This window comes from Trichomonas vaginalis, chromosome II, assembly GCF_026262505.1.
Source record: "Trichomonas vaginalis G3 chromosome II, whole genome shotgun sequence".
NCBI classification, from domain to species: domain Eukaryota; phylum Parabasalia; order Trichomonadida; family Trichomonadidae; genus Trichomonas; species Trichomonas vaginalis.
In genome coordinates, this window is record NC_067204.1 from 11,288,642 (window position 1) to 11,316,176 (window position 27,535).

The 27,535-nt window shown below is 33.9% G+C and overlaps 10 protein-coding genes and 4 pseudogenes across 14 annotated transcripts, besides 1 other annotated feature; 8 read left to right on the forward strand and 6 right to left on the reverse strand.

Annotated features, from left to right (window-relative positions):
• Positions 1–1,813: 1,813 nt before the first annotated feature.
• On the reverse strand, positions 1,814–7,327 carry TVAGG3_0525930 (platelet formation protein family; the record flags this gene model as incomplete). The annotated part of the gene is made up of 1 exon (XM_001310011.1): positions 1,814–7,219. The coding sequence occupies one exon, from the start codon at positions 7,217–7,219 to the stop codon at positions 1,814–1,816; it is 5,406 nt and encodes a 1,801-aa protein (XP_001310012.1).
• Positions 7,328–8,532: 1,205 nt separating this feature from the next.
• TVAGG3_0525940 (protein serine/threonine kinase protein) lies at positions 8,533–10,060 on the forward strand (the record flags this gene model as incomplete). Its single annotated transcript, XM_001310012.2, has 1 exon — positions 8,693–10,003. One exon carries the CDS (start codon positions 8,693–8,695, stop codon positions 10,001–10,003), a length of 1,311 nt encoding a protein of 436 aa, XP_001310013.1.
• Positions 10,061–10,350: 290 nt separating this feature from the next.
• TVAGG3_0525950 (protein ubiquitination) lies at positions 10,351–10,938 on the forward strand (the record flags this gene model as incomplete). The annotated part of the gene is made up of 1 exon (XM_001310013.1): positions 10,351–10,938. One exon carries the CDS (start codon positions 10,351–10,353, stop codon positions 10,936–10,938), a length of 588 nt encoding a protein of 195 aa, XP_001310014.1.
• A 217-nt stretch (positions 10,939–11,155) lies between these two features.
• Positions 11,156–27,535: part of a mobile genetic element that runs on past the window's edge.
• TVAGG3_0525970 (protein of unknown function, DUF4106 family) lies at positions 14,285–15,106 on the forward strand (the record flags this gene model as incomplete). The annotated part of the gene is made up of 1 exon (XM_051237432.1): positions 14,285–15,106. One exon carries the CDS (start codon positions 14,285–14,287, stop codon positions 15,104–15,106), a length of 822 nt encoding a protein of 273 aa, XP_051095256.1.
• Positions 15,181–16,746, forward strand: TVAGG3_0525980 (annotated as a pseudogene). Its single transcript has one exon. A coding segment is annotated over exon 1 (1,566 nt).
• Positions 17,780–18,459, forward strand: TVAGG3_0525990 (annotated as a pseudogene). The gene has a single exon. A coding segment is annotated over exon 1 (680 nt).
• On the forward strand, positions 19,089–19,714 carry TVAGG3_0526000 (annotated as a pseudogene). The gene has a single exon. A coding segment is annotated over exon 1 (626 nt).
• On the forward strand, positions 19,764–20,182 carry TVAGG3_0526010 (annotated as a pseudogene). Its single transcript has one exon. A coding segment is annotated over exon 1 (419 nt).
• On the reverse strand, positions 20,323–20,663 carry TVAGG3_0526020 (uncharacterized protein; the record flags this gene model as incomplete). The annotated part of the gene is made up of 1 exon (XM_051237433.1): positions 20,323–20,663. A coding segment is annotated over one exon (341 nt), but the record flags the coding sequence as incomplete, so codon positions are not given.
• On the forward strand, positions 20,700–21,292 carry TVAGG3_0526030 (protein of unknown function, DUF4106 family; the record flags this gene model as incomplete). Its single annotated transcript, XM_051237434.1, has 1 exon — positions 20,700–21,292. A coding segment is annotated over one exon (593 nt), but the record flags the coding sequence as incomplete, so codon positions are not given.
• TVAGG3_0526040 (KilA, N-terminal/APSES-type HTH, DNA-binding family) lies at positions 21,972–22,865 on the reverse strand (the record flags this gene model as incomplete). Its single annotated transcript, XM_001295188.1, has 1 exon — positions 21,972–22,865. The coding sequence occupies one exon, from the start codon at positions 22,863–22,865 to the stop codon at positions 21,972–21,974; it is 894 nt and encodes a 297-aa protein (XP_001295189.1).
• TVAGG3_0526050 (organellar and viral DNA polymerase type B) lies at positions 23,320–23,643 on the reverse strand (the record flags this gene model as incomplete). The annotated part of the gene is made up of 1 exon (XM_001295189.2): positions 23,320–23,643. A coding segment is annotated over one exon (324 nt), but the record flags the coding sequence as incomplete, so codon positions are not given.
• Positions 24,388–25,302, reverse strand: TVAGG3_0526060 (organellar and viral DNA polymerase type B; the record flags this gene model as incomplete). Its single annotated transcript, XM_051237435.1, has 1 exon — positions 24,388–25,302. One exon carries the CDS (start codon positions 25,300–25,302, stop codon positions 24,388–24,390), a length of 915 nt encoding a protein of 304 aa, XP_051095259.1.
• Positions 25,564–26,226, reverse strand: TVAGG3_0526070 (uncharacterized protein; the record flags this gene model as incomplete). The annotated part of the gene is made up of 1 exon (XM_051237436.1): positions 25,564–26,226. The coding sequence occupies one exon, from the start codon at positions 26,224–26,226 to the stop codon at positions 25,564–25,566; it is 663 nt and encodes a 220-aa protein (XP_051095260.1).

A 27,535-nucleotide genomic window follows, 5' to 3' on the forward strand; every position in this document is an offset into this window, starting at 1 on the left:
CTCTCTATTTTTAATTTTAAACAAAGAATCGAAAAACAAGCATAGATATAGATCGCAAATTGTAAAAACAGATATGTGACGAGAGGCATTATGATACCGAAAGCTAAATGAGAATTATTGAGAGTAAGGTCGCCAAAAAAAGTGCGGAAATTGAAAACCACAGTTTGAGCACTTTCTGAGAGTCTGTTCGTCAGAAAATATACATTTGTAAACTTTCTGACACTAAAATTTTTTTATCCTTTCAAAGTTTTTGTCAATGTCAAAAAGTATACATCGGGGCTCTCAATTTTCCTCTCAAACGGCGTTTTTTTAAAAACGCTCATTTTTTCATCGACCTTACATCGGGGTTCTCAATTTTCCTCTCAAACGGCGTTTTTTTTTAAAAACGCTAAATTTTTATCGACCTTATATATATATTGGGACATATATTCTATTTCCATGTTCAATATATCCTTATTAGTGACTTGGAAAATCAAGAGTACTCAAAAATATCAAGATGTATTTCATGATAATTAGACTAAGATTTAAGTGAGATGTTTAGTGATGAAAGAAAAACACAAAGAAAAGAAATATATTCACTATGTTGAATGTTTTCTTTGATTTCATAAATAATAGGAATATCTGCATAACAAAGAGCAGTTGAAAAATGAGAAAGATTATGAGTAAATTCATTTGTGATTTTATTTATAATGGTAACTGCTCCTTCTGTTACTGGAGAATTGTTATCAATGTAACATCCATCTAATGTAATTTTACTATCACCTCGAAAATAAGCATTATTACTAATAGGATCGTTATTTATAAAACTACTATTTTTGATATTAACTGGAGCAGATTGTGCCAAAAGAAGAGCTCCAATGTTATTTAAAATGTTACAATTTCGAATTTCAAAAGTTTCTTGAGAATTTTTGTGATTGAATTTATAATTACCACTTCCAATTGTTGAATTAGAAAAAGTGGAAAATGAACAATTTGATCCTTTTGAAAATGAATAAACTTCATAATAATGTCTATAATATATTTTCGAAAATGAAATGTTGATTGATTTAATTTCGATTTGGCCGTTTATTAAATAAAGATTATATCTTCCAAGTTCACTTTCATCTCCACTTTTACTAATAGAGGAATCATAAATATAATTTTTGTAGGTATTACTATTACTAACATCAATTTTACAGTAAACACCTTCTGTATATAGTGTGTTTACTTTAGAAGCGAAACTGCAGACACGATCTTGAACAAATTCGCCTTCAGATTGATAGAAAATACAACCGCCTGTTTGACTGTTACTACAATTATTAAATGTTGTAGTATCAATGAGGAATTTGATTGTATTTTTTTGTGTGTTTAAGTAAACTGAACCTTGTGTGTTTACTTGAGTGAAAAAGCATGATGAAACATAATAACTGCTTTCTTTCGCTTCGAGTTTACTATTATTTTTTGCATATTTTTCGTATGTTTGTGTGTTTGGATAAAATTCTGTCCAATCTTCGTGAATTTCAATTCGAGTTGCATTGGTAAGCTTAGAGTTAACGAATATTGAATGATATTCATTTCAAAATAAGATTTATGAAATAGTTTTTATCCCCTTATAAAAGGGAATTTTGCTATTCCATAAATTTTGGATAAAAAAGTGCTTTTCAAAAATTGTCAAAATGTAATCCGATTTCAAGTAAATATAGAATTCAATATTTTTCGGAGATACTGATAGACAAAATATATAAATAGACGATGTCAGTTCTGCCAAAACAAAAGATAGAATAATTAAAACAATGAGAAGAATGATAAAAAATTAAAAATAGAAAATATGATTTTATATAGAGAAAGAAATAACTATAATTTCGCCTTTTTCGGTGAGTGCAGCGGCAACATTGGGCATCGTAGCAAATGAAATTTCAAGAACTTGTGATGTTGGTTTGATCAAAAGTTCGTTTTCGCCTTTCAATGAAACAAAATCAACAATGTAGATTTCGTTTGATGATGTCAAAACACAAACTTTGTTCTTTGAACCGCCAATCCATCGGATGTTGCTGTTGAACTCTCGTTCACAAACTTTATCACCATTGATAGTGTATGAGAACAATTTATTTCCACTGGAGAAGTAAATGAATGATGAAATACCAGCAACACAAATGTGGCGAGGAACAAAATCGATTTCAATATCGTGGATGATTTCACCCAATGTCAATGAGAAAACTGAAATACATTTGCATTCATGACCAATAACTAAAAGTGATGATTCTGAATCAAGAAAAACACTTGTAACATTTCCTCGGAATGATGGTAAAATATAGAGATGGTTATAAGGAGATCGAGTGCTCCAAACATTGATGAAGTTGCTCTCATGCACACATGCAATTTGTTCTGTGCCCGCATCTAATAGTTTGATTGGAGAATTAAAATATGAACCACATAATTCGACGGTTTCATCACCAAATAAAACATATACTTCGCCATGTCGATTTCCAATGGCTGTTTTTGTATGTGAGATATCGGAAATGCAGTTACGGTGGATGTCACCGATATCGAGTTTCATGTTTGTTTCTTTAGTAAATAGTGTCATGTTTTGTGTGACAACATATCGGAAGATTGGTTCATGAGGTTTCAAAACAACTAATGAAGAAACACACCCTGAAACTCGTTGTTCTGGAATGATCTTGGCAGATTTGATGTCTTCAATGTTCGTCTCAATTGTAACTGGTTCTTTAGCTTCGAATCGTTTTCGTTTAGGATGTTCTTTGTCAAATAATTTAACCGGGTTTGTTCGAATGAAATTAAGCTCAACATCGAATTCGGCTCTTCGTTTGACATCATTGACAAATTTGTCGTCGAAGTCTTCAATAGACTTGTAATATGAGTAGATGCCGAAAACACGGTCAATGAATGAAACAACCAAGTCATCGTTTCGTTCAAGATTTTCGTTGTTCTTTCGAATGAAATCAAATATACTGTCACCTTTTTCAAGAAACGTGACACTGTTTGGTAAACAAGCTGTTGATGAGTAGAATTCTGGTGGATAATATGAATTGACTCTTGAAATGTTTTTGACAAGATTTTTGTCAACTTTGCCGTTACCCAATTCTTTCAATATGGTTTTATATGGTTCAACATTCCCTAACATGTCTAAAACATTTCGTGTGTTGTAATATTGTGTAACTTCCGTGTTGAAATTTGGCATTATAGGATAAATAGAAAGTTTGTTGAATGATCGACCAGAAATATCATTCAAAATACATAAATAATCAAATGTAGTCAATTCATAATTCAACCATCGTTCGGTGATTTTAGTTTGTAACAAGTATTCGGATGGTTTCTTAGTCATGACTTCGATACTTTCGAATCCTTCAAGTTTAGAAATAGAATTCAAAACTGTAAGTGAGTTGAAGTTTTCGAGAATAACTAAATAACTCTCTCTGATTGTAGTGAATATTTCTAAACCAATAGGTAATCCATCGATCTCGCGGAACATGACTTTTTTAACATTTGAATGATCGAATGTCAATATTAAATTGTTTGAAACGTATCTGATCTCGAATGATTCTGAAAGAACAGAGAAAACAATCTCTTCAGTAAAATTGCTGATGTAATGGAGTTTAGCTGGTAAAACAAAATTCTTTTTATCGTTGAAAAATTCGAATTTTGGAATAGACAAATTTGGTTTGTTCTTGTATTCTTCGATCTTTTCTTTCTTCATCTTTTCCATCTTCTCTGAAATACACTGACTGATATCTCCATACTCTTCTTGAATTTCTTCTGTCTTTTCAATTTCATTTTGATTCGTTTCTTTCTTTTCATCACCTTTCTTTTCTTCTGTTTGATTTCCTTCAACTTTTTCTGTCACTTCACTTTCATTAATTTTGTCAGTTTCTTCAACTTTCTTTTCTTCTGTTTTCTTTGAAACTTCAACATTCTTTTCTTCAGATTTTTCTGTCACTTCACCTTTGTTTTCAGAATTCTTTTCTTTATTTTCATTTTCAGATTGAATAGATTTTGGAAGAGGAATGTCAGAATCCTTTAAATCTTTGATAGAAATAGATTCCATTGGGATGAAGTTATGTCCACAAGTTCTTGTAATAAATGTCATATTCTTGTCATTATTTTCATTCAATAATTCCCAAGGAGCTCCTTTAGAAGTTGCATATTTAATCAATCTATTTGCATCTTTCTTGAATGTCAATTTCAGTTTTGCGACATAACCAGCGAATTGAAGAGTATCTTTGTAGTTCATTGAGTTTGTTTCTGTGTCAGAATTAGCGAAAATCAAATCCATTTTCTCCAAAACTCTTTCAGAAAATCTTTCCAATTTCTTTGTTACAGCTTTAGTTTGTTTCATCAATCCTTCATTATATTCCTTAGTTTGTTCTAACAATTGCTCAATGCAATCTGTGTTTATCTGCTTGCCTTGATATCTCTTATCTCTGTGCTGTATCAAATTCAAGTAGATTTCATTAGATACTTTCATATTTATCAATGTAGAAATTGCTTCATAAGATTCTTTAGGTTTATCCGCTAAACTAAATGCAGCAAAAATACAACTAGTGTTGTGGAATGTTTCGCATTTAGTTCTGCATGCTTGTTTGCATAATAATAAATCTAATTCTGCGTCCAACCATTTACCATCTTCAGAAAATCTCAAACCGTATTTATATTCAAAAACAAATTTATCGTCATTCATCTCAGAAATTTTTGCTCTTAAATCTTGTTTTGTAAACTTCTTCTCAATTTTTTCGGTTTGATTCAAAATTTTTTCAACAGAACTTTGTTGTTCGAAAATAGAAGTTTGCAAAACGTTTTTCGTCAAAGAGAACTTTGTATCAGAAGGTCTGTAGAACATGAAGAAAGTTGCCAAATCCCAGAATTTATGTTGTTCCTGGAATTTCATCAAAGGATTATCCAAAATTCTTTGTGTCAAATATTTCATGAACAAACCTTGATATTCTTCGAAACTGACTCCAAGAGCTCTTCCACAGACTTCTATTGCTGATAAAGTGAAACTCCATTCGAATTCTGTTGATTCGGCAATGAATTTCATCACGAATTCTCCGTATTCACCTCTTTTTGTCAAAGCGGTTATAATTGGCCAGATACACCATTCCTTTTTCTTTCCGAAATCGAAGTTTGATTGCAAATGAGTCATTACTAACTCAATGCATTGATTGTCATCGATTCTGGACATCATGTAGAACATGAGTGTCACGAAATCAGGGTATTTCATGACTAAAGGAACAATCATACTGAAATTCTCGTAATTGAAGAAATTCGGAGGAATGAAATCCATCAAAATACTCGAATGAATGTTTTCTTTGATGTCTTTGATGGATCCTGTGACATGCAAGGCTGCAAACACTTCAAGACAGTTGAAAACAAGCGTGGAATTCGAGTTATTCAGTAAATGATGTAATAAAAGAAAAGCTGACAAATATTCTGTCACTTTTTGATATGGTTGATCTTCATTCAACGCTAGGAGCTTCACGAGAACAATTAGATCGTTGACTTGTTGTGAATCAGGAATTGTCACACAATGGCCAATCAACGATGTCAAGTAGTTCTCTTTAAAGTCTCTTATCGCAATATTATATAATATCTGAGTGATGTTTGATCTGATAACGCTAATTGAGAGCATTGGATCGCGTGGATTATCACTGGATGGTCCGTATTCCGTATATTCGCCTTTTTCTTCCGTATACCAGAAATATGTTCTCATTGAGGACAAAATTGTTTCGAAAGGCTTGGCTTCCATGGCTTCTTCGATATGTTCGTTGAAAACAATCCTAGCCCAGTGCCTTGTGACTAATTTCAGTTGTTCATTAGTCGCATGAGCCCATAAAGCGTAATTTAATATGATGGCCTTCAAAAGCTGCTTCTTAAATGTCTTGTCTTCAATGGTTTTGTAAAGACTGTAGCACTTTTTGTAAAATCCGTAAGTAAGGTTTTGATGTCTTTGATCTATAAGGAATCTGGCGATGATACGGAAGCCAGAGACCTTAACAAACTGGTCTTGAGCGAGTTTCGACGTTTGTAAGATTTTCATAATTAATTCTATCATGGTAATCATGAAACTCTGTATCTCATCTTCAGCAGAACAGAATTTATCGATCATTGAGAACAGTGGAATGAGAGTGTGAACACCACAAAACTCAATTAAAATATCAAAGACGCATCTGAGCTGTTTCTGCTTCTCCCCGACGAATTTGATCGAAACATTGTCACTAACAAACGCAGAAATGATGATTTCATCGTTATTTCCGAAAGATGGAACAAGTTGATAAGAATTATCGTCTGTAATTTCGAATCTCGGGCCAAACTTGTAGAGGTTCGATAGAAATTCTTCATCCAATGGTAAATTGATGCACATTGGGCCAAGCATTGGCCAATTTGGTGTAAGATCGTGAGATCCAATGAATTGGATCTTTGCAGTACCATTACTAAATGAGTCAAGTTGTACTTGTACTTGTGGAGTGCGTTTTCCATTTAATATGGCTGAAATTAAATAATAATTTTGAATTCTTTCGAAATCAAGGATAATAAATGTCCAGGATCCCGATTGTACTCTAGTGTTTGGTAATTTCATTATATTCGAGCTTCTCCAGACTTCATAAAAAATTTCATTATTTGTAACTGAAAATCTGACTTGTTCTTTGTCATCAAGCAACAGAGTAAACAAATATGTGGAGAATGTATCGGGGACTTCATCGGGAATGAATATCCACTGACCAATGTTGAAATGATTTCGGAAATAAGTTTTCGGATTTATTGTTACTTCGAGAGTTGGAGCATCAGGTGTCAATGAAAAGAAAGCTCTTGGGCGAGCAGCACATGCGTTGATTGTATCATTGAAAGAAAGAACTAAAGATGAATGCAAATTCGATATATATTTGTCTTCTGAGAGTTGTAAGAGGTTTAATGATGCTTTTAGGATTTCTTCAGACGAAATGTACTGTGAAAACTCGCTTATTATCATTACACTTTGACCTATTAATGGCTTTAATTCGGAATCCTTCGAGTTAACTATTAATTCCAGTAACTTAAGTTCTAATTTTTTGTTATGGAGATCTAATATGTAATACGGAGAAAATTTAATGAGAAAATAAACCAAATCGAGAAATTTTGGAAGTTTAGGATTTTCTTTTAGATCCTTGTACATGTTTTCGATCTGGATATTCGTATAGTTAGAATTTAGTTCTATTAATCCGAGCAGATCTGAAGGAATGGAAGACATATTAAAAAAAAGTATTTGAAATCTGATTTTCTGTGAACGGATTTCACTTCTAATAAATCTTTTCAGCTATCCTAACAGGAATATTCTTCGAAGTTTTTTCGTAAAATTTGTTATCCACCATCAAAAAGGTTCTCAAAAAATTTTAGAACCGATCAACTTAATGTTCTGGAGTTTAATTGGTTAAGGTCACCGGGAGATTAATTACAAATATATCCTTTAATGGTGAAAATTTGTGAGTTATTTCTTAGAGCAGATTCGACCAAGTTGAATTTTCATATTAGTACTTTGGTAATTAGTCCATATGACTTAAAATACAATATATACTCATTTTCACAATGTAATTTCGAATTGGGTTAGATTAATCCAACAAATTTCTCGAAGAGCATTAAATTAACACAAAAAACTAAAAATCTCATCGGGATAGTTCACATCCAATATATGAAACGCCTGGCACCGGAAACATTGGGGTCATGAATAAAAATAGCAAATTTCGATTTTTTTTGGCAAGTTAATGCCAAACTCTTTTTGAAATTCTTTGATTATATTAAAGAAGTGTTGCAACATATCTTTAGTAATCACTGCAAGTGGATATTTAGCAATAATAAATCAAATCAATAAAATAACACATATCACATAAAAAATGGATCGAAACTAATTACAAAGCATACTGGAATATGTAAACAATTCAATGTTTTAAACGAAAATCAGATATTCCATCAAGAATGTTTAGTCTTCTAATTTCAGAAGAGCCAATACGTATTCCAAGATGATCATGTAGATGTTTTAGAATTGTTTCAGTTTCAGATCAAATCTCAATACTCAATTCGCAGAAATTTAAGAATGAAGTTTATATGAAGGCCTTGGGGTCATACAAGAACCATCTTGCATGTACTATAACCCTCAGTTTGTTCGGACGTTTTCAGAATACACGACTAAAGAGCCGCGACTCTGTGTCACGCCGAATGGCCAACGATTATTTCGGTTGCATTTGAGATGTTTATTTTTGGCCAAGCAATTGATATAAAAATATCGATTCCGGATTGATTTTGACATAATTCGTTTAATGCTTTTGATGTTTTACTTTAATTATTGAGTTATGATTGCATTTATAAATGTTTATATTTTAATGAGGGAATTAATTGCTGATTTGCATCGCTTACATAACAATTGAACGATAATTTTGACGGCAAGGATCCACACTTTCTAATTATATGAAATAGAGGGATGTCACGATTACATCTGATTCAAACATTTCCGATTTCATAAAAATTTTCAAAATTTTTATTCTAAAATTTCATTGTTTCGTATAAGTGTTTGAATATGTCTCTTAATAGAGGTAAAATTTCAGATAGCGATTCGATCAATTGATGATTGAAATTTACGTGGCATTTTCAATGCTTCTGACTATGTAAATCTCTCAATTCAGAACCCATTAATACAATTTGATAAATAAAATGTCGATGGTTTGACAGAATGAGTGAAGATGAACATCCTATACCAACAGGGTCCGTAACAATACAAGGTTCATTAAAACACAAATGGCCTGTTCTTGGTATATGGGACACCAACAATTATTGGTTAATCGGAAACAAATTATACGTTTCTAAAACAGATAAACTCGAGGATTACAAAGAAGTAATCGAAATCACAAAAGATACAAACATTATTCTCGTAGACAGAAAGAAGAATCCTCATTTTATTATCGAAAATGAAAAAATCGGAAAATATCTTCTTAAATCTAACGCTGCTGAAGTTTACCCATGGGTTTTCGCTTTACGTGCTTGCCTTTATACAGAACACGGCTATTCCATGGACCAATTCAGAATTATTTCTGTTTTGGGTCGTGGATTCTACGGAAAAGTCATGCTCGTCGAAAAACTCGATACAGGTAAGTTGTACGCACTTAAGACAGTTCGTAAAAAGAAATTGATTGAAATGGGACAAGTAGATACAATTATTGCCGAAAGAAACCTTCTTTTCTCAATTCCTCCACATCCATTTATCATTTCTGCAGAGTTTGCATTCCAAACACCCTCTAAGTTCTACATCGGCCTGGAATACGCCGCTGGAGGCGAATTATTACATCATCTTTCTAATCTTCCAGTTGTTCCAATCGAAGACACCAAACTCTACATGGCTGAAGTTGTCCTTGCACTTCAGCACCTCCATACTAATCATATCGTTTACAGAGACCTCAAACCAGAAAATGTTTTACTTGATAAGAGCGGCCACGTCAAGTTAACAGACTTTGGCCTCTGCAAAGAGATTACAGAAGAAGGTGCCAAGACATTCTGCGGAACAGCGGAGTATTTGGCCCCAGAAGTTGTATTAAGATTAGGATACGGTTTCAAAGTAGACTGGTGGGCACTTGGCGTCCTCTTATACGAAATTTTGTTCGCAGGAACACCTTTCTACGATGATAACCAAGCTGTATTGTTTGATAATATTGTTAATGAAGAACCTAACTATCCAAAGTTTGGCCACAAAGCAGCCATCGATCTTATCAAGTTGCTCCTCCAAAAGGAGCCAGAAAATCGTCCAGATTTCGAACAAATCAAAGAACACGCTTTCTTCAAGGGAATCGACTGGGACAAGGTTTTGAGGAAAGAGGTCCAGCCAAAGAACTTCAGACAAGTCGATGAACTCGATCCAGAGAACTTTTGTTCTGATTTCACAAATGAGCCACCACTCGACTCTGAAGCTCTCCCTGCTTCATCAGCATACAGAGATATCGATGGTTTCTCATTTGGAGGAAGCATGAACTTTGATGAGCCCAAAGAATAAAGATCTATAGACTTTTTTTGACAAAATTTATTTTTCACAAGCAAAACCAATAAAAAGACATTAAACTTCTAATTATATTGTAAGATTTTTTTGAAATTTCCTTTTTTTCCCCCTCAATGTTTGCAATTTAACAATATTACATCAATCATCATTTAAACTAATAATTTGTTGATGATTTAAAATATCAAGACGTGTTTCTAATTTCAATTTGAATTATTACTTATAGATTTGTATAATTAACATTGCTCCAATATCAAAAGTTATATGCATAGAACATAGTAACAGAAAGTATTAGCTAAGATATGAATTTTAATTGATATCTCATACTCCAACATATAAGTGGATTTATGAGACATGGAGAATTACGTCTTCAAAGAAATGATGTTGTTAAAGCACATTCAGCATTTACGCATGCTCATACATTGAATGCTGCAATTGATTCATTCAGTGCTATTGTTCAATGCGATTGTTTATTGAAGAATTGGGAAGAAGCTGAGTCATTTGCTGCAGCAGCAGTTAAGAAGTTTAAACCAGATTCATATGCAGGGAATATGGCTATTACTCTTTACGGACTTGCAAAGAGAGGAACTGATCCTAAAAAAGCTAATGAAATATTAAGAAGATGCTTAGGAAAAGATAGTCAAAATATTGAAGCTTTGTCAGCTTTGATAGAGATGCATGTTAAAGAAAACGAATTAGATCAAGCCGAAACATTACTTCAGAAACATCGTACTACTAAGAATCTATTCTTCTTTAACTATAAGATGGCAGAGATATACTCAGTAAAGAGAGATTATCAAACAGCTATGGATTATGCCCAAAAAGCTTTGCAAATTGAACCAAATAATGAACGAGCAATGGATCTTCTCGAACAGCTTGAAGGGGTTTTGAGAGATAATGATGAGGAATTTGAAGAAGATGACATTGATCTGTAATTTTATTAGAGATATTAGGTAAATTTGTTTTTCATGTATATATTATTTTTAATTTAACGATCAGCAATATTTATATTTTGATATTAGCTGTTAACAAAATACTATCGTCTCGCTAGTTAGGATTGAGTTTTGAAATTTATCAAAATCCGTTGTCTGAATCTACAAAACATGATTTTGATCATAAAATAAGCTGTAAAACATTCCAGGATATACGTTGAAAAAAAAAAAAAAAAAAAAAAAAAAGGTAGTGGGGCTTCCAGGCACTTCGTGCCTTCTAGCCCTGAGGATGATTGGTATAATGAAGTTTTTTTTTTCTTGGGGTGGCCTTCCAGGGGCTGCGCCCCTTCTAGCCCACATAAATGAAGTTCTTATTTGGAGGGCTTCCAGGCACTTCGTGCCCTCTAGCCCTAAGAATTTTTCCCAAGACCCAAGAGGAGGACCGAACCCCAGCCGACCAGCCGTTGACTTTTTTGTCAAGACTTCTTCGTAAATGTTTTGTCAAGACTTCTTCGTAAATGTTTTGTCAAGACTTCTTCGTAAATGTTTTGTCATGATTTCATCGTAATGAGCGTAAATGACCAAAAAATAATGTTTATGTTAGAATGTTAGATCTAACACCTTTTCTAACATGTTTTCTAACATCGTAGAAAACTCATGAATTTCATCGTATATGTTTTGTCAAGACTTCTTCGTAAATGTTTTGTCAAGACTTCTTCGTAAATGTTTTGTCAAGACTTCTTCATCGTAAATGTTTTGTCAAGACTTCTTCGTAAATGTTTTGTCATGATTTCATCGTAATGAGCGTAAATGACCCAAAAATATAATTTAGGTGAAGAGGTGAGATGTCACCCGTTTTCTCACCTGTTTTCTCACCTCTTGAATTTTCATGATTTCTTCGTAAATGCTTTGTCGAAACTTCTTCATCGTAAATGTTTTTAACTTCACTTAAAATGCCACGTAAGCTACGTAAGAATATACGTAAGAGGAAGAGAGCATTGAAACATCCAATAGTAAAACTAACACCACAACAACAGTTGCAACAACAAATTATGAATGACCCACTATGTTGCAACAAATGTCAAGCAACCTATGCTTTTAAACCGAGTTATTGGTGCACAAAGTGGAGGTTTAAGAGGCGGCACTTTTAGCGAAAATGGCAGGCTATGGTGGAGCTGCAGACGGAACAGCCTATAACCCTCAAGTCAAATGAATTTGAGTTCACTCAAAAATCAAATAACAGATGTCAAAAAGTCAAACATAGACATACAGAACAAATAAGTGAAACGAAAAGAAACTAAAATGACAGACACACAAAAACTCAATGAGTTAAACGTAGAGAAAAAGAAGAAGAACAACTGGAAAGAACTAAGTACAGAGGAATATGCGAAAAAAGTGTCAGAAAAAGCACAGAAGTAGCAAAAATGGAACAAGATGTTATAAATTTGAAAAACCATACTACTCAATATAAAATACTGAAAGAAAGAAATAAACAAAAAGCCCTGAAGACATATATGGATAGCGATGGTATTAAAAAAAGAAGTTGAAGCAAATGTAAAGCAGAAAAACTTTTACAGTTGCAAACCAAACCGTACAGTATGAAAACTTAGCACAAGAAAGTAAAAATAACGACGCGGCTATGCAAAAGGCAATGAAAAAGCCAGATATATATAAAAGCTAACAATGACTGGTTAGATGCCCAAGCCAACGCTAAAGCAGCCCAACTCATAGGGTCAATAAGGACAAAAATACAAGCGGATTGAAGACAGTTCAAATGAAGCTTTAACAAATGCTGACTTTAAGAACGCTTTCGAAGCTCTTCATAAGTTTGAAACAAGTGAACGACTTCCATCTGGAAAGAAACTGAAGTCTGAAGGTTTCGACAAAGAGTTAAAAGAAGTAGCACAAAATATGACGAAAAAACAGATGCAGCAACGAGACAGGCAGTTCAAAGTGCCTATGACGCCGTTAGAGCAAACTGTGTGGAAAAGTCAAGAAAAAGAGTTACAACAGACCAAAACAGACCTAGTAATGCTTTCTTAAGAACGAAAGTCAGGTAGGACATTATGCTGCAGATGGAACATATGGCCAGCTGTGGAACTTATATACCACCAAACCCTCCAAGAGAAGCACCTGCACCAGGACTACCTAAAACATTTACATCGTCACATGGACACAGACACAGGCATGCACCAAAACCAACAGTTCAAAACCCTGCACAACAACAACAACAACAACAACCAACAGTTCAAAACCCTGCACAACAACCACCTCCACAACCAGCACCACAACCAGCACAACAACCAGCACAACAACCAACAGTTCAAAATCCTGCACAGCAACAACCACAAACAGAGCAAGGACAAAGAAGTAGAAACAAGAAACCAAGAATTCTTAAAAATGCTTAAAGAAAAGTGTGGTTTCCCAGATACTGTTGACTTTAGTGACAGATATAAAGAAGCTATTAGAAAGTTCAAAGGATGGAAATACTGACCCGAACCTATTTAGCTTTATGACTCAGCACAAATGGGATATAATTTCAAACCTGGAAAATACAAGCTCGCTAAGGATATGATTTAATAGCATATCATCCAAATGAATGGATGAATTTACTCCGAGATATTTGATGTCAGAGCTAAATGACAATTCAACTTTCGTCATGAAACGCGTAAAAAATAGAGACGGAACGAAAGAACAAAAGCTTATGAATGCGGATGACGTAGATAGGGAAATTGTTGAAAACGGTCTCGAATATATGAAATGCCAGCAGATGAGGTACAAAAACTCCACAGGAAGAAGTTCAGATACAACCAGACATGAAGAAATAGTTCAGCAACAACAGCTAGAAGAGCCTGAAGGAAACGAACAAGTCACTCCTTTGGAAACTAACTTCACAGAACTAGATGAAGATTGGAACAGCCGAAAAATCTTGACCCTCAACAAGAGTATGCGGAGAATAGAATATTTCCAAGAGTCTAAAAAAAATTCGGCTGACATAGTAGAAGAAATATCGAAAAATGTTTGCCGACATACAAAAGACTCCAACACCAGATGAAAATATTCAGCATAGAATGGAAGTACTGAAAGAAAATGTACACAATACAACAACCCTTTTTACTACGAGCATTTAACGTTCAATCTTCGGATGAACTCGGTGAAAATAAAAGGTTAAATTTCAAGAAAACATATAGAAAAAACATTTAAAGTTCATTCAGAACCTAACCAAGATTGGAAACAAACCTACTTTGTTTCTGCAGACGATGGAACTACAATGAGATGGGGTCATAAAGCTAACCCGGATAGGTGGTTCATAAACTTACAACCTCAATTCCAAGAAGTTGTAGACGCAATGGAAGTCAATGGTGAACCAGATATAGCTGGTATTTTAAGCGCGGCTTTAATGCCATTGAAAGATATGAAACATGCAGATATTTTGGACCAGTATGAAATGAACATGGCTGATGGAAATATAACACCTGACGTTCTAGAACATTTATCTCAAAGAACTACACAAAACCATAAAGATGGTATATTTGGTGAAGAGTTTAGAAAGAGAGTTAGGGAGAGAGAAGGAAGAGAACCTATTGTACATGACCTTGCAAACGAAAGTTTGCAAAATGTCATAAAAACTTACTTTGCAGACAATGAACCGAGAAGGGATGAATATTTAAGAAAACTCAAATGGACAGTACCAAATGAAATGTTAGTATTGAAAAACATGTTCCTTGACAAAATAAAACCAACTACAGAAATAAACGACGCAAGACTGAAAGATTGGGTAAAAGCTTTCCCATTCACAAAAGATATAGTTGGTAACATGGAAAGAAAACCAGAATGGCTACAAAAACATATATTTGGAAACGAGCATATTCCATATGGACAGGCACTGTTTGAAGAGCTTGAACCGGAAACTCAGGAAAGAGTCATGCAAACAATACGCGAAGACTCAAATACAGACTATGACAAACTCTTTCTAGGATATAGGTTACCTGAGATGGGCGACCAGAGCCAAAAGGCAAAAAGGACATGGGAAATTTGCAACATACTAGATGAACATAATGCAAAGATGCAACAACTTCAAGCAGAGGGCAATGAAGGAAAAAGAAGAGTTAAAAACTCAGTCAGGAAGAAAGTAAAGCTTGGTCCACGTGGGTTCTATTATGACATATAAATCCAACTATTCTATATTTTTACTCATATGAAATGTACGCCGCTCAGAATATAACGCCAACAGTTTTGGATGCTATGAATGGAAATGTTTCCGAATGGTATAACGAATGCGACAATGCCATTAGAAGGTCAGAAATAGTTCCTGGAACTTACGAATATACAACTGCTGTTTCTTATGGAAACGTAGGTGAGTTTGGAGAAGGTTCTTCAACAACAGTAGATATTGCTTGCGACAGGTTTCATATTATTTCTATTGACAACTCTTTCTTATACGTGGAACAAGACATTGAAATAAAACCTTCTGCCAAGTTGTCTGACAAGAAAGGTTGCAATGGGATTTTCTATGTCGGATACCAATATGCTCCAGAAGTTTTCATGGGATATAAGATATATTCTAACTCTGACTTAGTTCAAACAGTAACATGGGCAAACTATGAATGGTTCGCTTTGAGAAACTCAGTACAACCACAAGCTAGAGAACAAACAGACCAGTATGCAACTATTGAGAAAATAAGAAGACTTGACCCTAACGTTCCAGGAGTTTATGTTAACCTTTCTGGACAAACTGCAGCAGCAGTAACCAAAGTAAAACTGAAACTTAGAGTTCCTTTGTCATCTTTCCTCATCTTCAGGTTTTTAAGATACTTGCCAAACTGGGCAGGAAAAATTTCTATTGAACTTACTCCAAGCAAAAATAACTTAGTCATTGCACCAACACAAGACCCATTCACTATTACAGACGTAGAGGGAACAAATAAAACGTCATTCGCCGACTTTTGCAAAGACAAAGTTGACTTAGACTTTGGTTTCTCAAACCTCAACACTGAAGTAAACTATTATTTCAATGCTGCTGGAACTGCTTGGGACCCAGTTAAGTTCACATGCGAAAAATTTGAATGCAAGAGAATAGAAAGCAGACTTGCAGTCTATATGTTGGACCCAGATATTTCAAATGCTTTAGCTGCCAAATATATTGCAGTTCCACTTATGTTCCCTATACACCAAATATCTGTCAAAGACTTTGCAGGTGAAGTTGGAAACCAAAGTGCTGACCCAGGTGCAAGAACAGATATTGCTTTAAACAACTGCAATGAAACATGCAGATACTATGTTTGTACTGTTCAGACGAACTATAAATGACTATTCTTGTTTCTACAACCCCGGTATTAAATATCATATAAACATAGATGGCAAATATTATCCAAGAGAAGAATATTCTACAGTTGAGGATATGAGGTCATACAACTTGACATTAGATGCTATGAACTTTAACAACAACTTCACAACAACCATTAACCCTGAAATGCAAAGTTCTATTATGCCATATGTGAAAGTATGGACTCATACAGGAGGTCAAAAACTCAATATACAAATGGAGACCGTTCAAACTTTTGGCTTGGCATTCCATTTGCTGACTCAGAAGACTTTATGGGTGGTATTTCAACTGTTGGTACTGTACAAATACAATATACTGGTGACAGAGACGGTCCAGATGAACTGAGAGCAAAGAAGTTTACAAAACCAATAGCACTTTTCACGGAAGATGCTCTTTTGAAGATTCGTTCGATGAAACCTGCTGGGGCTCCTCAGATTGGCATAACGACAGCTTCCATCGAGCAGATTTTGGCAGCAGGTCAGTAAGTTGTTCTTGAACTGACTTCTCTCCGTCAAATATTGACAGTACGCCAGTTTTGACATAATATTGTAAGATAAACTTACCTTTAGAAATATCTGTAAGTTTTGAAGTTATATTTTTGTCAACGTCAAGAACTTTCACCATTTCAGTTATACCAACTTTCTTTGCTTTATGAAAATATTTGGTTCAGCAAATATTGCTATTCTATAACATTTTCCATTGTTTGTATAAAGAACTATTCTGTCAATGAACTTGTATTGTTTGTGTGTGTAAACTTTGTTTTGCTTCAATTCGAAGAGATACTCGAATACGTCCATCTTTTTATTCTAAGTAAAAATGTCATTTCCGAAAAATAGAAGCGTAAGTGTTTCAAAAGGTTTAATGGCGGTGGCAGATGTGAAGTTAAATTCACCAACTCAAACAAACAGTCAAAGTGTTGTTGTCAATGTCAAAGAAAGAGATGTTGAAGTGGGGAAACCATACGAAGACGAAGATGGTATAAACAATTGTTCCTGTAAAAGAACAACCAACATATCCTGAAGTTAGCAGAGACTTGTTCTGTTGCAGATATTCGAAACGACTACCAACAACTGAAAGACAAACTTAAAACTCAGGAGAAGATTTGTCAAGCTTTAGGTATAATGTTAAACTTGGTCGAACACAACCCTGTAAAAGTGAACTCATATGTCATCGCACCTCATGAAGTTTTGAAAGAACTATTGAAACTTTTGAACAGAGCAGACGATATAAACATCAAAGAAATAGAACCCGACGTTAGTTGCTGTGGTGTTTCATATAATGTCATTGACAAGATATACGTTATGAAAGGAGGTGAAACGTTGAACTTAAAATATAGTTTCCCAGACGTTATAAAAATATTTGACGACCACAACATTTCATTAAAATTTATTTGCTAAGTAAATGGCAGAAGACATAATGGTTTATACTATTACGACTAAAAACCCTGAGTCATATAATTCTATAACAACAAACTTACAAAGTCCTCAAGGACGATATTGTAAACTAACCTTAAACACGATGACGACTAAAGCCTGTTTTGCTCTTTTGACACCAGAAGACTTTGTTGTTGTGAATGGTAAAAAATACTTCTTTGAAGATACTTACTCAGATATACACCAACAGGTTTTGTTGACTTATTTAATACTTTAAGGACGGATGTAACATGTGCTGCAACTAGAGCAGGTTTCATTATGTTTGGATGTCCGACTGAGTTTAGTATAAACGATATGAGCTATAATACAAAACTTATATCTGGTTTTTACTACCAACAGTTTCCTATAACAGGAAAAGGTGTCATACAAGGTTTGTCTGTTCCATTGACTTTAAGTACACCTATTTTATATATTGTTTCAAACTTAGGTTCAAAGTGCTATTCGAATGTCGACAGAAACTATTATGACCAAAAGATACTTATGCGTATAAACAACACTTTCTCTGCTGGTTTGCCTATTGTTCATTCGAATGCAGAATTTTCAACCTTAGTGAACTCAAACACTTGGCAAGTATAACGTTGACATTAGTTGACGCAAACTTTGTTCCTGTAAAACTTTTATGTCCTATGTATTTGTCAATGACGGCAGAAAGTTTCGAAATTGGAAGATGCAACTGGTGAAAGTATTGTATTACAAGAACAACTTCAACAACAAATAGCTCAAGAACAACAAATGCAACAAATGCAACAACAAAGTCAAGAATAAAAAAAATATTTTTTTTTATTTTTATAAAAATGTACAGAATAGATGTTTTCAGATTTTTATGACTTCCAAGCATTCAGAAATATGTGTCCATTTAGAGACTATAACAAGCAGTCGAGAATTTGAAACGTTTAGTCATTTATGTCGACTCTGCCCCAGAATGTTATGTTATGAAAGAATGGGATGTTGTCTTTAACAAACCTAAAGCGACAATAGTTTCAGAACAAGAATGTAGACAGAAACTTAAGAAAATAAAAGCTGTACAAGTTGGCATGAAGATGTTAGATGCTTGGGATATCTTATTGTCAAAGTTAGAAGATTTTTCAGTTCGAGGTATAAAGTTCTATACACCTTCTCCAAACTTCTATTCTATCTTCACTGGATATAAATACGAACAAGTAGAATGGAAAGAAAATGTTATAGAAGCTTGGTTAGACCATGTCAAAGAAATTATATGCAATGGAAACGAAAAGGTTTATGAGTATATCTTATGTGGTTTGCAAATATCTTACAACATCCAAGTGCTAAAAATGAAATGCTCTCATTATAATTGGGAAAACAAGGAACAGGTAAGAAACACATTCTTTACAGATATTTTGTGCAAACTGTTAGAGGGCTATTCGAACCCGAATATGACAAACTTAGAAAACATCTGTGGCAAGTTTAACTCTTCAATTGAGAATATGAAAACTTATAGTTTGCAATGAACTTCAAAGTATAGATACAACAAAAGTTTTAAACTCAGATGCTTTGAAGAGTCTTATAACAGAATAAGTTGGAGTTGTTGAAAGAAAATATAAAGACCAAAGAGTTTGTGAAAATGTTTGCAAACTTCATTATGGTTTCAAACAATGTTGTTCCGATGAAGTTAGAAAGTTCTGACAGAAGATATGTAGTTTCAGAACGTCAGATTCTCATATGCAAGATACAGAATATTTTTGACGACTTAGCAGAAACTTTGACATCTGACTTTTACAACCACTTGTTCTCATATTTCATGACATTAGATATTTCTAAGTTCAATCCAAGACAAATTCCACATACCGAAGAAAGACAAACATTGTTAGAAGCAAACAAGAGTGTATATGAACTGTTTATAGATGAAACTGACTTTGTGTCATTAGATGAAAGGTCATTGTACGATTCGTATAAACAATATTGTCAAGAATATGGTTATATGACAGCTTCTAAACGAACATTCTTGGCAAATGTCAAAAGTCTTTTAGACATACAGAACGGCGTATATACAAAGAAATAATTTTTCTGAGTAAATTTTAAAAAAAATATTTTTTTATCCGATAAAAAAGATGACGAAATTCATCTCAGTAAATAAGTACATGACAGAAGTCAAAGAAGAACTAGACCCATTCGCTTATTTGAATGTTTACTTCTACCATTTTGAAAAGTCTACATTTGACAAAGTTTGGAACATCGAACAGTTAAGTTTGCTATTGTGACTAAAAATGGTGCGAAATTTGAAGACTTAGACATAGAAGGTTTGTTAACAGTCAAAGAAAATTTTGACAGAAGGTTCTCAAACCTTAAAGAAGGCAAAGCATACAAACTTGTTATACCTTATGAACCAAAGAAGACAGACGACTATGAATATTATGAGTCTAAAGTTGTAGAAGTTCAAGGTAAATTGGGTAAAAAGATTTTAGAGTCTAAGCCAGTGTTTGCTCCTAAAGAGGAAGAGAACATTGACATCGACCCAGAAATGTTCTAAAAATAAAATTTTATTTTTACATGTCATATCTCACCTTCTCTGGAACTGGCTCTGGTTCTTTCTTCTCTTCTTCTACTTTCTTTTCTTTCTTTTCTTTCTTTTCTCTCTTCTTCTTCTTTTCTGGTGGAGTTATGTCAAACTTCTCAGAACCATATTTTTGTAAAAGTTCTTTGTCCTTTAATAGCTCTTCTATTCTGTTTTCTATTTCATCTTCAAGAACAGCGCATGTGTCTTCTTTGCATTCTAAGAAGTTTTGTTGGACTTCATCTCTCCAAGAGGCGTCATCTCTGTCAACAAGTCTGTCATTGACAAACTTAAAGACTTCTCTGCCTAATGTTTTATGGTTCTTGTCATATTCCCAGAAACAGAACTTTAGAACAAATTCACCTTTCTTGTTTACACTATGTAAGATTTTATGGTCGACAGATGTTTTGCTGTCGAAAAGCTTGTCTCGAATATAGATAGCGAAATCGCTAGACATTTTCTAAAAGATAAAAATTTTAATTTTTCTAAAAATATGTTAGAAAAAAAGTTTGCTGACATTGACAAGAAATTTGAGAATGTTTTGAAGAAGAACAAGAGGAAGTTGGAAAATGCTCAGATAAAACCCATACATGACAAGTTCTTATTTGCTCAGAATGGTATAACAGGTCTAATTGCACCACCTGGGTCGGGTAAGACTTTCACTTATCTTAAAATGGCTGCACAACAACAAGAACTAGATGAGAAGAACCCATTCTATGAGTTAGTTGTTATTTGTAGTACATCTGGTCAATTTGACCAAACCGTCAATTCGTTCAAAAATATTATAAAGAAGTCTAAGTTAGTATGTATAAAAGACTCTGAGTTGTTAGATTGGATAAAGAAGTACCAAAGAAGAGTTTTGAAGTATAATGCTATAAATGAGTATATAAATTCGAAGTTTAAAGACCCAAATGAGGAAATGCAGAGAATATTAGAGAAGAAACACTTCAGAAACAAACAGAAAGAGATAGAATACATTTCGAAGAAATTGCAATCTTACGATTGGAAGACTTACCCTCATAGATGTCTTCTTATCTTAGATGACTTTGCTTCTCATCCTTTGTTAAAGAACAGAGAACAAGACATGTGTCGAATTCTTAAGAAGCTCAGACACTTTAACATCTCAGTCGTAATATGTGTACAGACAGCAAAGAGTTTAAGTAAGGATGTAAAGAGAATACTTACTGACATTGTACTTTTTCCCGGATTGTCCGAAGACGATTTCATGGAACTTATGAAAGAGTCCATGGCAGGTAAGTTTGACAGACATGAACTATGGGAGAAGTACAAAGTCATACAAGACCCTCATACTTCTTTCAGAATTCATATCTACGCAAACAAAGTTCAAATTGTAAAAAGTCAAGCTTGAAAAATGTAAGTGTTTAGTCTTAGTCTGTTGTGGTGCTGCAGCTTTCGGTTCTTCTGGCTTTGGAAGGCATTCAGGAAGAGGAACGTCAGTCATCTGTTTGTGTCCTGTCGGAAGGAAGAACTTTTCCTGTTGGAAGGAAGGACTCGGAATGTCGGAAGGAAATTTTTTTCCAGTTGTCGGGAAAAAAGTTCTCAATTTTCGAAAATTTGAATGGTTTACGGACGAACAACAGAAAAAATTTTGCCTGTCGGAAGGAAATTTTTTTCCAGTTGTCGGGAAATTTTTTTCCTGTCGGAAGGAAGGACTTGGAATGCCAGAAGGATTTGACAAGACAATTTACCTTATAGAGCTACCTGAGCCATCTTTGGTGTCAAGCTTGAAAAATAAATGGTTCATTTACTCTGCTTGTTTGAAGTTGTCAAAATACTCTGTTATTTTTTCCTTTAACAATGGCAAATCTTCTTTGAAGGTAAGTATTGTACAACCTTTAATATCATAGTGTGTTTGAGGTAACGTATCTTGAACTATTTGTTTCACATCTTCATTCGGTGTCATTGAAATCGGTAAGTTTTCACGATAGAACCAATTTCTGTCAGATTTGTAAATCTTAGCAAGGTCGTAAAAGCTTTTGTTGTTTCTTCTGACTAAATGCAACATAACCATATCTCTGTCTTCTTCATTTTCCATCTCTTCAGTGTAAATCATATACTTATAGTTCTTTTCCTTTCCTTTTGGTACCGAACGTGGTATTCTTTTCTGTATGGTTTTGTCTTTTGCTTGAAGTTTCTTTTCCATCTCTTCACGTTCTTGTCTATGAATTTCGTCAAGAAGTCTGTAAATATACCAAGCATAACGAGGCGAAGCCCACATTGCTACAGCATTTACAAGAAGTCTATGAACATAATATCCTCTCAAACCGTTTGGCAATTTTTCACGATTTTCATAGAGTTTTGGCGACTGGGGTTTTTTACCTACTCGCTGTTCTTCACTGTTTTCATAGAGTTTTGGCGACTGCGGTTTTTTACCTACTCGAGTTTTTGCGACTACGAGAAAATCCGTAGTCGAATTTTCAGCTTCATTTAATAGTTCAATAGTGCTTTGGTTCCTAAACCAGTCTTGTGGTTTCTTAGTATCTGGAGCAAAACAAGCCGTCAAAATACTTTGCATTTGGTACATATCGTCTTTGACCGAACGAATGAGACGTAACTGTTTGTTATACTGTATGTACTCATATTCTTCATTTATAGCTTCATGGACTATAACTGTTGTTGTGTTCTCTGTTGTTGACATATCTGTCTTTACATACAAAATAAAAAAATAAAAAAAATAAAACTAACTTTATTTTTTCTATCTTAAGGAAATTCATGATTTTTGTTGCTGAATTCAATAAAAATAATGTTTAGGTGAAGAGGTGAAGCCCACATTGCTACAGCATTTACAAGAAGTCTATGTACATAATATCCTCTCAAACCGTTTGGCAATTTTTTACGATTTTCATGAGTTTTAGGCAAGACCGATTTTTTACCTACTCGCTGTTCTTTTACGATTTTCATAGAGTTTTGGCGACCCGCGGTTTTCTACCGGTCGCAAACATATGAGAAATTTCGCTCAAAAGTTCTTGTGTGCTTTGGTTCCTAAACCAGTCTTTAGGAAGCTTAGTATCTGGAGCAAAACATGCTGTCAAAATACTTTGCATTTGGTACATATCGTCTTTGACTTTCACAAAAGACCAAAAATAAACGCTTTACATGTATTTTTCAGCAACTTCGTCAAATAATTTTATAGCTTTATCTATCTCATCTACTTCAAACGTTTCTTTACCTTTCGTGGGAGCACCATACATTTTCTCAAACTTTTCGAGTAGTTCTGTTTCAGCAGCTCTCATATCGTTAACGAACACAACCTTAACTCTATTGACTGTACTGTCATATCTTTGAGTTATATTATATGTTCTTCCTATCTTATATCTCTTTGTATTGAAGTCCTTTGGTTTCTGAACGATGTAAAGTAAGCCTTCACTGCAACGTTCCGTATCGAATGAACCATATGTTATGAAATTATATCCAACAACTGGGTCAATCCAGAACAAAACTACTGGTATAAGACTTTTGTCGATGAGATATGCTCTTGTTCCATAGAATCTTACCGATATCATAAGCTCAGGATTTTTTGTCAAAATTTTCTGAGAGTAGAAGCATTTTTAACCCAGTCGTGGGATGTTTTCTTTTCAGATAGTGTTAAAATGTCTGACAAAGAATATTTTTTGTATTTCTTTGAGTATCTTACGTTTAAATCACCTATTCTAACTATTTTGGTCTCATTGTCTATCTTTCTAACTGTTTCAAACTCAATGTTTAACATTTTCTGTTCTTACATACAAAATAAAAAAATAAAAAAAATAAAACTAACTTTTTTTTCTATCTTAAGGAAATTCATGATTTTCATACGGAATCTCTATCCTCGGTTTTTCGAGGGTAGCAATCTTATGAGGAAATTCATGAAATTTGGTCATTTTTCAGCAAAAATAATGTTTAGGTGAAGAGGTGAGATTTCACCTGTTTTTTCACCTGTTTTTTCACCTCTTTTCTAACATGGTCTAAAACACACAAAACTCATGAAATTTCATACGGAATTCAGCAAAAATAATGTTTATGTTAGAATGTTAGATCTAACATGTTTTCTAACATGTTTTCTAACATGGTCTAAAACACACAAAACTCATGAAATTTCATACGGAATTCAGCAAAAAATAATGTTTAGGTGAAGAGGTGAGATTTCACCTGTTTTTTCACCTCTTTTCTCACCTGTTATTTTATAAGCGTTTTACATGAATTGTACGATGTATATTTGAAATCCTAAACAGTTTTGTGGCTTCGATTTCCTCTGTCAGTACATCGAATGTTTTAACAATGCCGAATGTTTCTTTATATTTCTTCTTGACATCTGAAAGAAGGAAATCGTCAGCTGTTGGATAGTTTTTGTTCAGAAATGCTAACATGTCCATTTTATCTTCTGCTGGCTTCTCTACTTCTTTCTTTAAGTCAGCATAGTCGTTTCTCATTCTTTCTATCTCTTTGACGGAGTAGTTATATTTCCTCATTGCTGCTTTACATTTAGAACATTGTGGGTTCATTTTAGCGTTATATTCTGAAACCTTACCTGCTAAAACAACTAAGGCGTCAATGGTTTTCTTTAAATCTGAAGCAGTTGGTTTTATTTGTTCGTTCCATATTTTACATCTTTTATCTTTATCTCTTATCTGCCATACACATTCAGCAACTAACGAAACAAAGTTGTCGTAGGTCTTAAACTCCCCAGATTTATATATGTCAGAGATGTTCTTATATAACATGTCGCAATCTTTGTCCATAACCTTATGGTTGCAATGAAATCCTAGAAACTCATAGTTTACCTTTCGTATGAACTTCTTTATTTCTACTGAGTCGGTTGTTTTTACTTCTATTTCATCGAATTCAGGAATAGTAAGCTTTTGTTGTTGTATTTCAGGAAGTTTAGGTAAATGGTCAATAATATCCTGCATTTCATAAAGATACTGTTCATTTGTTTCATCTTTCGCACTACAGTCTAAATTACTTGTTAAAAGTTCTTGCTTTATCTTCTGGATTTCTGTTTCAAAAGTATATGAAGAAGGAATGAAGCTTTTCATTTCTACTAACATTGAAGTTGGGTTCATAACTAAAGAGTTTGGTGAAGTTGTTGCTAACATGTTCTTACAATAAAAATAAAAAATATTTTTTAAATAAAACTAACTTTATTTTTTCTATCTTAAGGAAATTCTGTATAAAATTCATGAGGTGAGAAAACAGGTGAAAAAACGGGTGAAATCTCACCTCTTCACCTAAAATATATTTTTGCTGAAAAATGACCAAATTTCATGAAAATTCAAGAGGTGAGAAAAGAGGTGAGAAAACAGGTGAAATCTCACCTCTTCACCTAAACATTATTTTTGCTGAAAAAAATGGTTCATTTACTCACAATATTTTTGTACAAAACAACCCCAAGCTTTTAACTTCTTTTCTGCAGCTTCTAATGCTATCTTAGCGAGTTCATATTCTCTAAATTCTCTCTTTAAATCTTCTTGTTCCCATTGGTCTAGTTCGTATGGAGAGTCTCTATAACCATAACATATCTCACGTTCATGTTCTATTTGTTTTTCATGCATTTTTCTAACTTCTTGTTCGAACAAATGTTTTGTATTCTCTACTGTATCTTCAAGTTCTTCTTCATCTAATTTCTCATGAACTTTCTTGTCTATGGAGTCCAGAATTTTTCCAACTGCTATACAATATTTTGGAGAAGCCCACATTGCTATATAGTTTACAAGTCTTGGGTCTACATACATTCCTCTAACCTGTTTGATTTCATCAGGAATTCCTGCATGAATTTTGTATAAAAAGCAACCCGCTGTTTTCCGCGGGTTGGTATATTCTTCACAAAATGCCTCAAAATACTCTTCCCAGGACTTATTTTCCAACAACCTTCTAAAGTCTTTCCTAAACTGCTGACACATCTTTGTTGCATTTATATAACCATCCTTGTCTCTACGTAAGACTTCAATACCGTTGTAAGTGCCTTTTGTGAATGTTTCGCCATTAGATTTGTTCGTGAACGTTTTTGCTTCGACTGTCATACTGTTCTTACAATAAAAATAAAAAAAATATTTTTTGGTGGGACGTCGGACATTCGTTTGTGGCTTAACCGTCGGACCACAACGATAAAAATCTCGACAAAACATATACGATGAAGAAGTCTTGACAAAACATATACGATGAAGTCTTAACAAAAAATATACGATGAAATCTATTTCCTGTGTTGTTGTCAAAATGTCATGTTGTCACACTTTTTCAGAGAAGTTAAAATGACCGAGTGACATGGTGACACCTTCAGTAAACATCTCATTTTAACTCACTTTTTTTCTATCTTAAGGAAATTCATGAAAATTCACCTGTTGAACTTTGTATAAAAAGCAACCCGCCGAATTCCGCGGGTTGGTATATTCTTCACAAAATGCTTGTTTTGAGGTCGAGCCACTTTTGGCTCCACCGTATTCTTTCAACCAAAAACTCATTTTTGTCGAATTCAGCACAAAATTCATGAAAATTCAAGAGGTTAGAAAACGTGTTAGAAAACGTGTTAGATCTAACATTCTAACATAAACTTTATTTTTCAATACTTTTTCAGCACTTTTCCGTAGTTATATATGAAAGACAATTCGAGATAAAAGTCATAGTACAATGGAATAATATGTTGCACACCATTTGTTGTGAACCAAACTTGAAAGTCAGAGAAACTGTTACTAGGTGGTTCGTAGAATTTAGAAGCAAAGTCATAAAAGTCCTTACCAATACATAGAAAACTATTGTTGCTTGAACTGAAACTTGCATGACACATAACATTTTGAGGGTCAAACACGTTTCTATAAACTGTCAAATCTGCTGGTGGACGTATAAATTTAAATGGACCATCTGGTGGTAATGGTTCGTTCTGGTTTAGTAACCGAAGAAATTGTGCCCAAGAACGTTTGTCTACTTCCCAAAATAAAAACTGTGTATCTCTTGGAGGGTTAATTTCAATCCTTTGAAATGAAACTGTGGAATTCATCTTGTCATATTCTAGTTTCAGATAGTATTTTCCGTTTAGTAAAGAGTCGTATTTTTCTTGAAATTCCCAATAATATTTGTTTATTTGAGTTTGAAAGTCATTTAGAGTTTTCTCAAGACTTTCGTCTGAACGAACTGTAAAGATTCTCATTTCGTCAAATTTGTCTATTAGACCATCATCACCTTTATATTGCCCATGAAAATATACTGCGAACATAAAAGCGTTAGTTCTATTTGAAAACAAAACTCTTCTAAATCCTATTGCCTTTGCTTCTGAAGGACTTTGAAGCCAACGAATTGGATAGTCAAACCTGTATGAACGGGATGAAATTTCTTCAT